General features: G+C 39.6%; 1 protein-coding gene across 1 annotated transcript in view; it reads left to right on the plus strand.

The window, feature by feature from the left end:
- LOC122797632 (integrator complex subunit 8-like) overlaps positions 1 to 17592 on the plus strand; it is a 1436218-nt gene that overhangs the window by 156433 nt on the left and 1262193 nt on the right. Inside the window, exon 5 of the mRNA XM_044066176.1 lies at positions 11602 to 11743. Within this exon, the coding sequence (XP_043922111.1) occupies positions 11602 to 11743 (142 nt within the window). The remainder of the gene's footprint in view (positions 1 to 11601; positions 11744 to 17592) is intronic.

Below are 17592 nucleotides of genomic sequence, written 5' to 3' on the forward strand. Positions count from 1 at the left end.
CACAGCATCCCAAATGGCATTCCTTACTCCAGAAAAACAAGCCTACCTGCAGGCTACTTCTCTCAACTAGCCACCAGAACCCAAATTATCCGCAAGGAAAATCCTGCAAGCTCTAGGGTTCATGGCCTCCTGCATTCTACTCATTCCATATGCCAGACTGCATATGAGGAAACTACAATGGTACCTAAAAAGCCTTTGGTGTCAACACTCTCAAGACCTGCAAACTATCGTACCAATGATACCCTGTCTAAGGAAAGATTTTCTTTGGTGGGCAGCAGCTTACAACCACAACAAGGGACTTCCCTTCTCACAACCCCACGATGTCCAGACCCTTCACCACAGACTCATCAGACTATGCTTGTGGTGCACACCTGGACAGCAGGTGCATTCAGGCCCATTGGAGCCCAAATCAAATACATCTGCACATCAACCAAAAAGGGCTGCTAGCTGTTCAGCACGCTCTGATAGCTTTCAGACCCCTACTCTCCCCATGGCCTCTACTGATCAAACAGGCAACACCACAGTGATGTGGTATATCAACAAGCAGGTAGAGACTCACTCTTATCCTCTCTGCAGGCTTACCATGACCCTTTGGCACATGGGCTCAGCCATGCAAATTCACCTGCTAGCACAATTCCTGCCAAGCTCCCTAAACTCTCTGGCAGACAACTTAAGCAGAAACATACTAGACTCACACGAGTGGCAGCTAGACCACAGAACCTTCACCCGTGTAACCCAGAAATGGGGCACCCCGAGGGTGGACCTCTTTGCCTCCCAATCATCAGCTCAGGAAATTCTGCACCAGGGAGCCTCACACCAAGGTATGGAAAGTGGATGCTCTATCCTTCCAATGGTTAAACCTCTCGGTCTATGCATTTCCCCCTCTACCACTCATTTCAAGGGTACTGCTCAAAATAAGGGAGGAAAAACTCAGGGCACTCCTGATTGCCCAGACTGGCCACGCCAGTACTGGTACCCACTGCTGCGCAGCCTGTCACCTCTGCCACCATGGCACCTACCTCAGATCCCAACACCCCTGACCCAGAAGGATGGAGAATTCATGCATCCCCAGTTGCACACCCTCAGCCTGGCAGCCTGGGTTATTCCCTGACCTCTCCTCAAGCTGCAAGCCTAAGCAAACAAATCCTAGATGTTATACATGAGGCCAGACGCCCCAGCACTAGAAAATCCTATGCTAACAAGTGGAAAAGATTTTGCACCTGTCTCTAGGCTAAGGGAGCCGAAACAGCACAGCCCTCCCTACCTCTCATCCTGGATTACCTAACAGACCTACTGCACAAGGGTCTATCCTTCTCTTCTATTAAAATTCATGTTTCTGCCATCCCTGCTCATTACAGCACACAGCCACCCCTCTTCTCACACCCTGTCATCAAATAGTTCCTAAGAGGGGCTTACAACTTAAGGCCACCCAAGAGAGCTCCTACCCCAGCTTGGGACCTTAACTTTGTGTTGGAAAAGCTCACCCTACCCCCCTTTGAACCTGCAGCTTCAGCAGAGTTAAAATTCCTCTGGAATCCTAGGGAAACAGCCTTTCTTCTGGTCATCACTTCACCTAGAAGAGTTTCAGAGCTACAAGCACTAATGGCTGTAGAGCCCTTCATCATTTTCCATGCTGACAGGGTATCCCTCAGGACTAACCCATCCTTCATGCCAAAAGTGGTGTCCAGTGTGGCTCTCAACCAGTCCGTTCATTTGCCCACCTTTTTCCCTAACCCACAAAACAAGGGGGAAAGGATCCTACACTCTCTAGATGTGCACAGACATCTCAGATTCTACCTAGACAGGATTAAATCATTTAGAAAGACTGATCAATTGTTAGTCAGCCTTGCTGCAGGAGCAGAGGGCAAGGCCATATCCAAACAAACCATTTCCAAATGGATAGCACACTGCATCCATTTCTGCTACAAGCAGCACGGGTAACCTCCCTCCAAGGAGGTCAGGACACATTCTACCAGAGCAACCTCCACCTCTGCAGCTTTCCTCAGAGGGGTCCCCACCAGGGACATCCTGGTCGCTGCAACATGGACATCTGTTCATACTTTCACCAAGCATTGCCACCTGCCTATCTTCTCCAAATCCAGGGCAGGCATTGCCATTGCAGTCTTGCAGGGCATTCTAGCCAGCCCCCAGTCTTCTTGACTGCCTCCACCCTTTTCTTCAGCTTTGGGAATCAACCCAAATGTGATGACTGCAACAGTGAAACATGGTGAACATAGTACAGTTGTGTACACTTACCATAAATGTAGATGTTCGAGTCTATTTACAGTTGCAGTCCTGGTTTCCCTCTCTCCATTCCCCTTGTCTCTCTCTCTTAATTTCTCTCTCTCTCTATCCTTACAATGATTTTTTGGTGTTTACTTTCTACTGGTGGTGTTCTGCCACCATAACCTAGCTCCCTCTTGGGGGCTCCTGACAGGGTAAGAAAAAAATGATGTAATGGCATCAGCTGGCTTAATTTATAACAGTGATGACCTGTCGTCCATCCTGGAGCGACGGCAACCAACGCAGAAATACTAAGCCTCTGGTATTCGGGCTGACTGAGGGCTACCCTGGCAGGGATAACGCAAATGTGATGACTGCAACAGTGAATACACATGAACATCTACATTTATGGTAAGTATACACAACTGTACTTTCCATTGCAAAGTGTTTTCCTTTGTGCTTGATTCAGTGTCTAGAGTTTTTACTAAAACATAGGCCATGGTGGCCTATATTTTAAAGGAGAAAGTCATCCAACTAACTAGCTTCTAGTAACTTTAAATGCCTGAAAGCATCAAAATGCGCTTGGACAGTCCAGTGATTCTTGTTCCTGGAGGTCACAATGAATTGGAGTAAGTCCTGTCTAAATCCTGCTGACAGGAGTTTCTTAACTGACCCCAAGTTGGACACGCACAAATGTTAGTTGCTGCTGCCTTTGATGGGAGCATAGGAGGGCATTTCTTTGACTAGCTGGGTGTGGATGCAATGTGGGTTCCATACCTGAGCCTTCCAGCGCCTAATGGCTGTCATAGTCTTTATGCTGCCTTCTGCATGCCTTGGGGTGCAGATGTTGCAGTAGACATTGAGGTATCAGTGGATTCAGAGCCACCAGAACAGAACTTTTGGAATTGGTCCTGATCAATGGACTCTGGACTAGGCCTCATGGTGGTGAAAAGTACTTACTAGTGTTCTACTTCTGGAGGCGCCTCACTTTCTACATCTGACCCTGTCACAGTCTTTGATGGTAAACACTTTATTTGTGGGCTGTCATCTAGGTTCCTATACTATGTCCTTCTTCCTTGGAAGAAGGGGGGTTATGTCACATCTTTTGGGCTCTGAGGGGTTTGAGACAAAACTGCTTTCAGGGTCTCAACATCCAGTCAGTACCCTCTGTGTGGTATTTAACTAAACAACCTGGAGGACACAATTTCATGTCCCATTTACATGGTAGTTACAGTTATGTGGCAGTGGGCTGTAGGCAAGGACAATCACCATCCCTGGAGTTCACATCCCCATGGAGCTGAATGTGCCAACAGACTGTACGCTGCTTCTTCTGTTCTGTCCTCCTGCTCTACATTCAGAGGCTGTGATTAGGCATGGTATTCCAGCAGTAGGACACACTGGAGATTGGCCTGTTTTCCTCCGAGAATGCAGTCTTCCCGCAGTTTTGCTTTGGGTCATGAAGGTAAAGTGAAGTTAAGGGTAAATACATTATTCTTTGTCTCGGCTCAAAGTTCAGAGAAGGAAGATCAAAGATCATTCATGTTGGTCTTTGCTGGCTGAGAAAAGCGTGGCTTCTTCTCAGTTCCCTGTTGAAACAGAAAACTATCTTGGGTCCAAGCCTAGCATTTCATTCATTGTTGGGTTGGGGGGGGCATCTATCTTTGCCTTATGATTTGTCTCATGATTTAGACCCCTTATTCCACTAGATCTGCAGAAATGAGTAAATCTACCAGGAAGGTCCTCCTTTGGGTAGGCTTATGTGTTTAAGGGGGAAACTGTTTTCATTTCTGGTTGCCCATTACCTTTCTGGCTGGCCAGCTTGCAGATGATCTGGGCATAACCTCAAACACCAGTTTGGGCTTCAATCATGCTATGGTCATGGTACATGTGTCAATTATCTGTGGACATTCTGACATTATGATTAGCAGCAGTGCTTGAAAGGAGTGCTGCATCGGCATCCTCCTCTGTATGGTCTCACCCCATCTGTGATCTGAACTTCATGGTATAACAGGCTTGTCCATATGCTACTTGTTTAAACAAGAAACATCTTTATTAAATTATCACATATGACATAGTCTTACATTTATAGTAATGAACGTAAACCATACTGACACAATTTCAATTGCAAACATTATGCAGTGCAAACCATGCTGACACAACTACAGTAGAGAGTCGATTATCTGAAATGTCAATTATCTGAACGCAGCCTCCAATGTTTTCAGGTAGGAAAAATCATAAAGTCTGAATCTGTAAACGTACATATTCGCTTGTACGTGTTTTTTGAGCTTATAGCCCACTCGTGTGTGAAAAATATTCTTTATTGTCCACTGGAATCACTGAATGGTTGAAAAGTATATTCCCTGCATACAGAAAAAACAAGATTTTACAATTTTTTTTTTTTTATCAGGTTCAGCGGATGCTCGATTATCCGAAGTACCCTAGGTCCTAATTAGTTTGGAAGATTGACTCTCTACTGTATAATTGCAAACATTATACATCACTTATAATATATCCAGCCATTGTCAGTCAGACATTACATAGCTCATTCAAATTCTGCCTTCTTTTAGACCTCATTCCTCCTCTGCATGTATTGATCCCACAATTCCCATTTTTTTCTTATATAATTTGCTCCTACCCTTTTCTAAAGATCCCAATTCCAGTTGTTTTCTCTCTGTTACTATCTTTGCTACTTCTAGTAAAGTTGTTTTACACTTTGACTTCCATTTTCTAGTAATTTTTTTAGCAGCCATCTAATTAGACGCAGCAAGTCCTTACTATGTCTAGACAATTCCAATTCTGTATCACAGCTCAAAAACTATAATTTCTTTAGGTACACCAATTTGCTCACCTAGTATCTCCGATATTGCAGTCTGCAGGGAATCTTTAAAGTCTGCCAATGTATTACACTCCCATAAAATGTTCCCAGTTACCTCTTTCTTCCCCATCACACTTCCAGCATGTTTTCTGGGAGTGTAATACGTTGACAGACTAATTAGATGGCTGCTAAAAAATTAATAAATTAATGGAACTCAAAGTGTAAAACAACTTTACTAGAAGTATCCCCCCATTGTTTTTGTGAATTCTTTATCCACTCTCTGTTCCCAATCCTTTCTCACCTCATTTGATTTGAGTCGTGCAGTATTTTGTATGTTCTACTAATTATTCCTTTCTTAATGGCAACTTCCATTCTAGTTTCTACTAAAACCCTACCCGTGCTGGTCTTTCATTTAGGACCCACCCTATTTCTTTCACTTTGCCTTTACTCTGATATCAGTCCTTGATAGGAAAGGCAATCTTTAACCTGCAGTCCAAATGATTTCTTGGCATCTTCCCATTCTATTACCTTTCCCTCTCTCTAGTTATTTGCTTCCAGTAATTTGGTTTCTTTTCTAGTTTTCTGGAATAAATTTCAGTCCCCTTTTGTCTGTTGTCTGTATTCCTAACTGCAATCATTCCTGTCTTCATAATCTCCTTTCTCCAGTCCCATCTTTTTTTTAAACACCTTTATTGAATTATCACCTGTGACATAAGCAAATTTACATTTATGCAAAAGTAATCAAACTGTATTAAATTAGCATTAACAAACGTTATACTTCACATATATTGTTATATATCATATAACCTAAGCAACATTACATAAATTATTCAGTTCCTGATGCTTTTTTTAAACGAGAAATATCTTTATTAAACCATCACTTAACTACATAAGCGATCATACATTTATATAAATGAAAACGAACCACACCGGCACAATACTAGTTGTAAGCATTTTGCATCACAAAGCATACTAGCATACTCGCAGTTGCAAACATTACACATCACTTATAATCTACCCAATGATTTTCAGTCAAACATTACATAGCTTATTTAATTTCTGCCTTCTTTTAAACCGCATTCCTCCCCTGTATGTATTGTTCCTACAATTCCCATTTTTTTTCCTATCTAGTTTGCTCCTACCCCTTTCTAAGGATCTCAGTTCCAGTTGTTTTGTCTCTGTTACTATATTCACTACTTCTAGTGTAGATGGTTTAGATTTTGATTTCCATTTTCTAGTATTTTTGGCGGCTACCATAATTAGATACAGCAAGGCCTTGCCATGTCTAGGCAGTTCTGATTCTGTGTCATAGCTCAGAAAAAAATCATCTCCCGTGTCACTAGTCCGCCCATCAAGCATCTCCAACAGTGCATCCCACAGGGAATCGTTAGTCTGCCAACCCACCTCAGTCCCAGAAAATATGTTCCCAAGTACTTCTTTCTTCCTCGTCACACCTCCAAGATTTGCTCTCTATCTGAAGAAAAATTCTCTGAAGTCTATTTTGGGGTATAAAAATATCTATGTAAACATTTCCAAGCAAAAATCCTACATCATTTAGATTTTGTTGCATATCTGGGAGATGTACATATATCCTCCCATTTTTTCTTTGTGAATTGCTTATCCAGTCTCTCTTTCCAATCCTTTCTAACCTCCTCTGATTGATTCTTATAGTTATCATGAAGTGTCTATGCTTGATAGGGAAAGCAATTTCTAACCTGCAGTCCAAATAAATTCTTGACCTCTTCCCATTCTATTACCTTTCCCTCTCTAGTTCTTCGCTCCCAATACATTGGTTCCATTGACAGTTTTCTCCAATAACTTCCAGCCCCTTCTTGCCTATTGTCTATATCCCTAATTGAAGCCACCCCATCGGCAAAATCTTTTTTTCTCCATTCCCGTGTTGGCTTAGTTCTTAGAATACTTTATGAATATAATATTCTATATGATTGTTGTTATTCTGCTTGTGTGTCTGCATCCAAAATCCCAGTCTCTCCTTGTTTCTTGAGCTTCCTCCCTGTTTCATCATCATCTCTTTCCACTTTAAATTATACGTTTTTGCATGTGCTATGTATAGGAGCCTTGACTTTCTTGCTCTAAAATACCCCTTCAAATCAAGTGATCCCAATCCACCTTGTCCTTTTGGAAGAATAAGCTTATCCCACTTGACTCTTGCAGTCTTCCCCTCCCAGATAAAATCCTTCAGCTCTTTATTAATTAATATTCACAACTTTTCCTCTAGTTGATAAAAATGCGTGACCATGTGTATAAGACTAAAGGGACTAAACACATTTTAACTGCTTGTATCTTAGTATCGATGTCCATATAACAAGAGCTATCATTTTCTCACTTTTTGTATTGTCTTTTGTTTAGTCTCTTCCCACGTATCCTTAGCTATTCACTGAAAATGGGTGGGCAGATTGTAAGTGATGTGAATTTTTGCAACTGGGAGTGTGTTAGTATGGTTTGTGATGTAAAATGCTTGCAACTAGGATTATGTCAGTGTGGTTTGTTTTCATTTATATAAATGTATGATTGCTTATGTCATAAATGATGGTCTAATAAAGATGTTTCTTGTTTTAAAAAGGGGCAGAAATTGAATAATTTATGCAGTGTTGCTTAGGTTATATGGTGTATAGCAATATATGTGAAGTATAATATTTGTTAATGTTAATTTGTTAATATAGTTTGATTATTTTTGTATAAATGTAAATTTGCCTGTCACAAATAAGTCAATAAAGATATTTAAAATTTTGTAAATTCACTCTGAACTATTAGTACTGAATTCACATCTTCCATGCCTAATATTTTCATAAATTTATTTAAAAATCTACCCTCCTTTGTTATATTTTCCCTTCTGGGCTCACATCTTTACTGTTGCAAATCAAATTCCAGTCCCCCACCTATAAGTAATATTCCTTGCTGAAAGCTGATTATTTCTTCCCAGAATTTTCTTAAGCTGCATTATAGTAGTTTTTAGTGGAATATAAGTACATGCCAATGTTATCCTTCTCCCTTGCCAGTAGCCCCTTAGTACTACAAATCTACCATTATTCTCTTTTTTATCCTCCTCTGTCACTGTTGTAGCTCCTGATGCAGTTAAAATAAATACTCCTCTCTTCCCTTGCTCCAGGTATTCCGCTGAATAACCATCCTGAAGACCTTTCTTTATCCAATTCACATGTTAATTTATTTCCAAGTTAGCTGTAGTATAGCTATTTGCACTCTGCAGTTTTAATATAGTTCACTACTCATTTTTGTATTTATCTGTGAGACCGTTAACATTAAAAGATGTTACAGAAAGCATCATATTCTTGAAAAATCATTGTTCCCACTGTTTATATAGAACAGATTTTTTGTTAAATGTCTTTCTCCAGCTTTTATGTTACATGCCTGTACTGTTTGGCAGGTTAATCTTTTATGCAGTTGTTTCTTGTCACTTCCATTAGACCCTATGTCACATCTTACAAAGCTTTTTTTATTGAAAACCCTCAAATAAAATGCAAGCACACCCCAATGCTCCCCTAAAACCTGTTAACTTGATAGTAACACACAAACCTATGTACATCTTCAAATATTGAAGTTTTACCCTCCTAATAGGAACAAGTGTTGCAGACTGACAGCCACATACGCAGACTTGAGATCGCCTAAAAGAAAGGTTATCCATGCTAAGATGCATGGTACAGCCTGTGGTTCTATTAAGTGTTGTCTGGCTTTGTCTTATTTTTATAGCTCTCTTAGGTGGGAGAACACATGAATATCTCTAGAAAACATTTTCTCCAAGCCATTTATCTTTATCAAATTGTCTGCTAGAGACATGAGCACCATTCACAAAACTGTTTACTAGAAAAAACAGCGTTGTAATATTCAATATTCTTTTTCATTTACTTGCTTTCTCTTAAACCTTCTTACTAGAGTAAGCTAATGACCTTAACCCAATCACTCCCCAATGCAAGAATGAGAAAAAAAAAACTCATGGTTTCTTCTGTCATGCCCTTTTAACCAGATATTTTTTAATACATTGCAGTGCCTACATTTCTTAAAACTGAACAAAGAGAAAGAGAGAGGAAGGGAAAAAGAAAAAAACAGGAGCACCTATTTACATTAGTATCCCCATTACACTTAAAATAACTAAAAAAGATTACATTATAACATGCAAAGGAAATCATGCACCATTAAAATAGTACTGTTAAAAAAGATGGTTTTACTTACAGTTAACCTTCTTCTTCTCTTCCCCTCTCCTGTGTATTATTCTGAATATTAATGACATGGAGTAGGGCATATGCTGTAGAATCCCCTACAAGTTTAACACAGTCCAACATTTCCAGATTTTCTTTTGTCATGTTTCCCAAATATAATTATTGTTTTGTGATCCCACATTTGTCGATTTCCAAGTTAATAATTTTATTCTCCAAACATTTATGACATGAAGTAGGGCATATGCTTTAGAGTCCCCTAAAAGTTTAACAATGTCTAAGAAAGTCCAATATTTCCTTATTTTCTTGTTCGATTCCTGTTATCTCCATATTCCAAACCCTGTCTTTGCTTCATTTCCAGGGTACTATTGATTCTTCTAGTCAACTCTTGTGCTTTTTTCCCTCTTTCCAGAATTTTCCTTTGAAACACTGGAAGTAGTTTCACTGGCCACGGTCTCTCTGTGGTCTTTATTACCACAAGAACACCAAGCATAATGTCCTTCTGTTTCACAGTTCACTTTTTGTTGGACAAACTTTTGTTTTCTTCCTTAGGATGTATTTCATCAAAAGATTTTGTTCCTCCAGAGAAAAATATGTTGAAGATAGCTGGGTACAGCACTTTATCTCATGCCTGCTTCTTGACATTCCCTGAATAATGGGATAAATGTACTCCTTTTCTCCCTGGTTTACAATGAGAATCATTCTGCTCAAACACTCTGCTGTCTCCCATTTTTAGTACTTTGTCATTGTACCACAGTTACAGTTTTGTCAGAATCAATTCCTTCTGCTGGTAAGATTGCTGCTTTACTATTAAAGGTCTAGGTTGTTTTCTCATAGCTAGGTTTGGAGCATACACACAATGTGCCCTTTCAATTAACAATTCTTGGTGTGGAATACCATCCAGTTGCTTATTTTGCTTTCATAAAATTAATACAGTCTGTTCCTTACAGTTTCTCTGGTACGACAGAAAATCTCAGGTTTTCCCTGCGTGCTCTATCCTCTAATTCTATTATGTTTTGAAACATCTCTTCTTGTGCAGTCTCATATTCAGCCAGCCTTTTCTTCATTTCGACCTCTTAAGTTTTGCAATTTTATCACAATATCTGAATATCTGTTTAAAACTTCTCCCATTTTTCCAGCCCTTTATTTTTTGAGTTGATCTACTCCATGAGTGTTTCATTTATTTAGTCAGGTCTGTGCAGCTACCTTATACTTTCCTCTAGTTTTCAGGAAGCCATGTCTGGAGATTGCACTGCCTTTTACTGAGCAGCTGCAGTTCTTTTCCCAGTCAGTGTTTTCTTGTTGCCTTTTGCAGCCGGTTTTCCTTCAGTTCCTCTGTATTTCTTTTTTCCTGGCATCCAGGCAGTGCACTTATTAGCCAGTTACTGAAATTTAGTCAGAAATCTAAGTCCACTGGTTTTCTTTGCTAAGTTTCTGTTTTCACACTGGGAGAGAGAGAGAATGAAGCTGTTACTCACTGGGCAGCAGTCTTGTTACATATGCTGCCTGCTGGCTCTGTAGCAGTACTAAAATTAAATATGTAATCTAGCTGTCACTTTTTTTTTTATTTCTAATATAACCTTCCAAGCTTATAGAGTAGGCTTCCATCAACAGGTTGAAGTAGTCCGTTATTACCTACCTTCAAAAATAATCTTGATACATTTATGGGAAGTTGGAAATAAAAACATTAGCTTACAGCAGTCAGACTTCTTGAAGGCTAGTAGGTCACAAGCTTGCCAGTTACGTCCATGAACACAAGTTCATTTCTCAGAAAATATTTTTCTAATGACCAGCCCAGCACCTCAGTGAGGCACATCTTAGATACTTGATATCTTGTGTGTAGGTAATCCTATCTGGTCTTTCGCAAGGATAGGGTGAACCTGGCCAAAAGAGCTGTTTAATTGCTAGTTGAAAACCAAATGAGTGCCTACTACGTATTCATAGAGACCCCTCAATGAACTCTTATTTGTATTTGTTAATGTTTCTGTACCTACCACATTCAGTAGTGTTAGCTCATCACATTTGAAAAGATATATATATATTTTTTTAGACTGGGGACAAGTGTTGAAAGTGTTAGTGATCTGTATTGTGAATACAGAGGAAATATATGAACTTCAGTTATGTGAAAGTAACTGGAGAAGTAGTGTGTTCCTGTATGTTGTCCTTCAGCTATGAAAAGACCTGTTTTCCATGTGTTCTGTACATTTCTGTCTGTTTGGCTAGTGATGCTGTGTGTGTTTGGTATCATTCAGTGGTGGCTTTGATGTGCTTTTTGTATCTGTATCATGAGTTTATTGATTTATTTTGAATTCTGGGTCTGCTGAATTAAATTATTTATATTCAGATATATGATCTGTTAATTTCTTCCAGGAGCAGTGCTTTGGAAGAGATCTGCTTTCGAGTATGTATCTGCAATGCTGTGCGAGATGTGCTTGAAGGCCAAGTGATTGGTGTTCGATTCTGCCAGTTGTTTTTAAAACCTACTAAAGATAAAATTGATTTTCTTCTTGAGGTAAGTGGTGGGGACCTTAGTTTGTGTTTGGGAGATCTCTAAATTAATCTGGGTGTTGAAAGACACACCCATATAGTATGCATTTTAGGGGTTTGAGTGTCATTTCATTTTTCCTGCTTTGACTGTCTAGATGTCTGAATTTCTTTATTAATTGGTTGAATACATAGTCCATAGGTCCATATGGTCATGATAAAAGTATTCCTTTATCAAGAAAGATAGCACTTGTACTTACCTTTCTATGAATATGGCTGAAATCTAGAAAATCAGATCACCTCTCCTCTGAGCCTAGTTTTGGTGTACCACTGGTATAAAATGTTCTGTGATGGTTTAAAAATGTAATTTAATCTGGCTAGGGCACAATTTGGAGGGTTTATAATGGAGTATGACAGGGGCATGTAGTAATGGAGACTTTCAGGCATGGCGTATGGGAGGGCTGTATAGTAACGGAGACTTTCAGTCATGGAGTATTAGAGAGGCATGCAGTAACAAAGAATATCAGACTTGGAATATGAGAGGGGCATGTAGTAATTGAGACTTTTAGACTTGGAATATGAGAGGGGTATGTAGTAATGGAGACTTTCAGTCATGGAGTATGAGAGGGGCATGTAGTAATGGAGACTTTCAGACATGGAGTATGAGAGGGGCATGTAATAACGGGCACATTCAGTCGTGGAGTATGAGAGGGGCATGTAGTAATGGAGACTTTCAGATAGGGAAGGTCCTCTTGTACTTACTATTTGTAATACAAGGGTGTCTTCACTACTGGAGAGGAGGTGGGCAAGATGGGGAACTTGGGGAGTAAAAGACTCAGCTGCATTAGCAGAGGTGTTACTAGGGGACAACAGATAGTAGTTAACATCAGTCTCTAGTTCCCACTAGTTGGAGTTCATTCCCAGATTGATAGTTTGGCCTCCTACCCAACATCCTTACATTGTTAGTAGCTCATTTCTTGTAGGAGAGGAGGGTGGGCTTATGGGTGCTGTAACAAGATACTGCTCTCCTACACTAATATACCCTATGTTGACTGAACTTTTATTCCTCAAACCTCCTGCACCGTCCGGTGATAGGAACTTTTAATTTATAGAGATTAATGTCTGAGCTCTGGGCAGGACTGTTTTTTAAAATTAAACAAGTTAGTCTGCGGTGTGAGGTGCATAATCTATCGGAGGAAAATTGTATGAACAGGGCCACTCAAGGTTGAGAGAGTGGGTGCATTTTGTAATTTTTGTCTGTGGCCTGGACCAGCATGGGGTGCACTTTTTGCAGAATGCTGACCAGCACAATCCTATATTGTTTTGTCAGTCAAAAACTTTCACTTATCCAGTAATTTAGGCTGTTCATGTCTAGGAACCAGCACGATTAAAAATTGTGTAATGTGTAAAAAAAATAAATAAATAAATGTACTGAAGTTAACAACTGATGTGAAGTTGTTCAATCTCAACGTTCATTCTTACACATGGGTTCGGAGCCTATCCATCGGCTTCGAGTCGGCTGCTTTACTAGCTGAAGATCTCAGAGTAGCTCGAGGCCAGGTCCCTATCCCATGATGCTCTCTGTCCTACCTCAGATCTAGTTTGCCGCTGCAACAGATCGGAGGTCGTCAGAAAGCTCGGGCCAGTTTGTTACAATTTTTTCTAGTTTACTCTAACTATTCTGCTATATAGATACTTACAGTTATAAAACTTACTGGGTTAGTTAGCCTTTGTTTACTTTAATCTTTCTGAGTTTTGACGAGATTTTGTCCTTTTAGAGCAGCTGCTCTTAGGCCTTTGGCTTTCCTTAGTTATTATACCCTATCCTCCGAAAGCATACACAGAGTCCTGATGGCAGAGGCAATGTCAATGCCTAAAAATCCACAACAGTTAGTATTGAACACCAGTCAAATAAGCTTGGAAAAACGTTTTTAATAAATAGAACGTGAGCGCTTTCACCATTAGGCTTCCTCAGACGTTACAAAGAAACTCAATCACATAACATTTAAATACTATTGCACAATTCCTCATTGGCCAGTTAAAAACGTCACATGTCCACAAAGAATAAGAGATAAAGCAGCTCAAGATGTCAAAATGAGTACTGCATTTAAAACAGCACATACTAACTCTTATCAAAAATGATGACAGCATTGATACATATCAATTATTGGATAACTGCCCTTACATCTATAAACTATATTAAAATGGTTAAAAACAATTAACAATAAAATGCTGAGGCATGGTCTTTGCTACCTGCACTGAGTGCGGTTAAACATACTGAAATCTCGTAAATATCGCCCATATAGTGAAACAAATAAATGCTTGCTCCAAAAATAGATTGCAATTAAACATAATGATAAAACATATAAACACTACAATGTACAATTAGTGACAAAACATATTGCATATGTGCTAAGAAGACAAACCAAACTATTGCTTAGGTTTAAAACACCTCCTTTTTCTTAGAATGGGTTTCAGATTCACTTTCTCATTCAGGCCTGGGGTTTGATCTGCTTTACATCTTATAATCCAGCGTAGTTCACACTCTAAGGTATAGTTTATCAAGTCACCCCCCCGTGCACTTTGAAAAACTTCTTGCATGACGCTATAAAGGAAACTATGTGAGGGGCCTTGGGACATGATGTGTTTCGCCAAGGAATTAACATCATTGCCTATCCTGATGTTATACTCATGTTCCCTTATCCTCTCACGTAGGGTCCTATTTGTTTTTCCTATATAAAATGATTCACATGCTATGCATCTAGCTAGGTACACAACATTCATACTCATACAGGTTGTGCCAGTTTCAAAACTATAAACATGATTGTTATGTGGATCCATAAAACTTGTCCTGGTGTCAATCAAATGACACTGATTACACCTCCCACAAGCAACAGTGTTACATTCATGGACTCTTCTAACTTTCGACGCCATTCCTTTTTAACATAACAGACTCCTCAAGTTGGATTTATTTCTATAGGTAACCAATGGAGCAGGCCCTACTAAATTACTAATATCCTGATCTAAACTCAAGATTTCCCAATGCTTACTCATCAGCTCCTTCAAGTAGAAGACGTCACTGCTATAAAACATGGCTGCTCTCACATACTCAGGAGGAGTGGATCTCAAGCCTTCTGGAACCATAGCATTATCAGCGAAATAAGGTCTCACTGAAGTTTGTCTAAGCTTATGTACCTCATCCACTAAGTGATCAAACATAGACCGTTCATAGCCTCTTCCCATGAACATATTCCTTAATCTAGCCACTTCTTCATCAAATCCTGCGTTATTCGGATTCAGCCTGGAGGCTCGCATCAGTTGACCCTTCATAACATTATTGAACACATAACGTGGGTGCATACTGCACCTATGTAAAAACGTGTTCCTGTAGCACAACTTACGATGAATAGATGTGTTGAGAAGGCCAGAAGGAAGTCTAATAATATTGACATCCAAAAATGAAATACCTTCCTCTGAGGAGGTATAGGTAAACTTCAAAAAACTGGTGGATGTATTCATATCATTAATAAATGACCTCAACTCCTCAACACTACCATGCCAAACCAAAAAGAGGTCATCTACAAAACGTTTGTAGAAGCCTACATGTCTACTAAAGGAAATGGACTTGAATAAAAAAGCGTCCTCCCACTGTGCCATAACTATGTTAGCATAGCTATTGGCACAGGGGGTTCCCATTGCTACACCATCTTTCTGAGAAAAAACAGAGTCACCAAACATAAACACATTGTTGGATAAAATCGTCTCCATAAATAGGGAAATCAACTCCACCTTCTTGGCAGATAGTGTGGACCTAAACTGTAAAAACTGTTGAAAGCTTGTCACTCCTAAATCATTAGGTATTGTCGTAAACAAACTGACCACATCTAAAGTGACCAAAATATAGTGAGCATGGTCATCAAGTCTCCTAGTGTAATCATACAAATCAACCAGGAACTGTTTGCTATCTTTCAGAATATGTGTAGTAGCATCTACTAAGGGTCGAGTATAATATTCAACATAGTTGGACATGGGTTCTGTGAGCCAGCCCTGGCGGCAACTATTGGCCTCATCGGTGGTGTCAAAGGATTTATGAACCTTAGGGAGCCCTTGAATAACTGGTATTCGTGGATTCCCAACTTTCAAATATGAATGTAACTCAGAAGTTATATCACTTGATCTTAACATATCATCCAACATTGCATATACTTGAAAAACCTTCACGGTCACTGCATTCATTGAAATCTTTTCATAGAACCTCGTATCACTAAGTAGGTTCAACATACTACCTTTATACCATTCCAGATCCATTACAACGATGGGGCCCCCCTTGTCCGCAGGCCTAATCATGATTGTAGAGTCAGATCTCAGGGCCATTAAGGCCTTCCTTTGATTATAATTCAAGTTCCCTGTCCTTCTATTACGAATTAACCTGTTTGAATCAGAGTGGGCATATATATCTTTCTCAACCAATTGTGAAAAAGTATCCAAGAGGGGATGTATTTGAGGAGTGTAAGTACTAATACCTCGAAACATTGAACAGGTCCTAACATCACTTTGCTTCCCATATTCTAATTTTAATTGCACATTTCTAACGAACATACGAACATCTAAAATAGAATCCACTAAATCACTATTCGAAGAAGGGATGAAACTCAATCCCTTATTTAGCACTTGCTGTTCAAAAATGGAGAGTACTCTATTCGAGATGTTAACAATCAATGAGTCCCCACCCTCTCCCACATTTTCTTCAGCGTGGGGCCTCGTTGTTCGCTGTCCGATACCTTTCTCTTGTATCGGCCTCTGCTCTGTGACCGTGGTCTGCCTGTGCGTTGCTGCGCAATGGGAAAAGGATGGTAGGAGCTAGTTTCTTGTGCCCCTACCAAACCTGTACTTATTTGTGGGGTTTTCCTTCTGACAGAAGTGTCCGGAAATGGGGGGGCTACATTGCTATTATCTATAATTGCATTGCTTCCCACAACTACCCCACTGTTATTATTCACCAAGGGTGTCGATATATTCTGACCTTGCGTTCTCTGTATAGCGTTATTATCAGTATTTACTGATGTATCATCGACCAAAAATGTCTCACTAGTCACATTGGTAGAAGGTCTAATCACATTGACATCACCCATACGTGAGTCGGCCTTAACTACCTTATTGTAACTTCTATTAATAGCACTGTTACCAGCACCTGTTGAATTAAACTCTCTTATATTAGTGCCAGTCGCCGATACACCATTTACATTCACATTATTAGATACTCTGGGCCATGTAAATACTTGATTATTTTTAAAATCCTTTGTATCCCTCAGGATTTTACTTTTCTTTTGTTCTAATATTCTCTTTTCAAACAAAGAGACATTATCAATAACCTTATCTAGCTTAACAGTCAGCATTTCATCAGAATATTTAGCTTTCAAGGTATTATACAAACTATTCACAGAAACTCTTAAATTATCCTCTTCTTTCAAGTGAAACTCATTCAACAACTTCATATATTTAAAACTAATGTCCAGGTTCAATTGTTGCCATTTGTAAAGTAACTCCGGATAAGTGTTACCTGACGTAGGCATCTTTAGCACTCTAAGTCCACGTGGAACAATCCTTTTAGTGATGCATGCTTCAAAATATTGTCGTTCAATTTGAAGCTTCTTCAACCTCAAAAAGTCTAATTCCAAACGATTGAGTTCATCAGTCAGACTCTCCATAAGAGAGTTATCTGCATCGTTCAAGTCAGATTCAAAGCTGGGTTCAGATTCCAACAATAAATTGTCCACTCCTCTGATACAACGTTCAAACCGTTCGGTTCTCTGTCGTAGCACATCCGTTTGCGGCACATACGGGAGTTCCACGTTACAGGTAGTAGTTTCCGCCATC

Source organism: Protopterus annectens, chromosome 3.part1, assembly GCF_019279795.1.
Source record: "Protopterus annectens isolate FY-2018-M chromosome 3.part1, PAN1.0, whole genome shotgun sequence".
In the NCBI taxonomy this organism is placed as follows: domain Eukaryota; kingdom Metazoa; phylum Chordata; order Ceratodontiformes; family Protopteridae; genus Protopterus; species Protopterus annectens.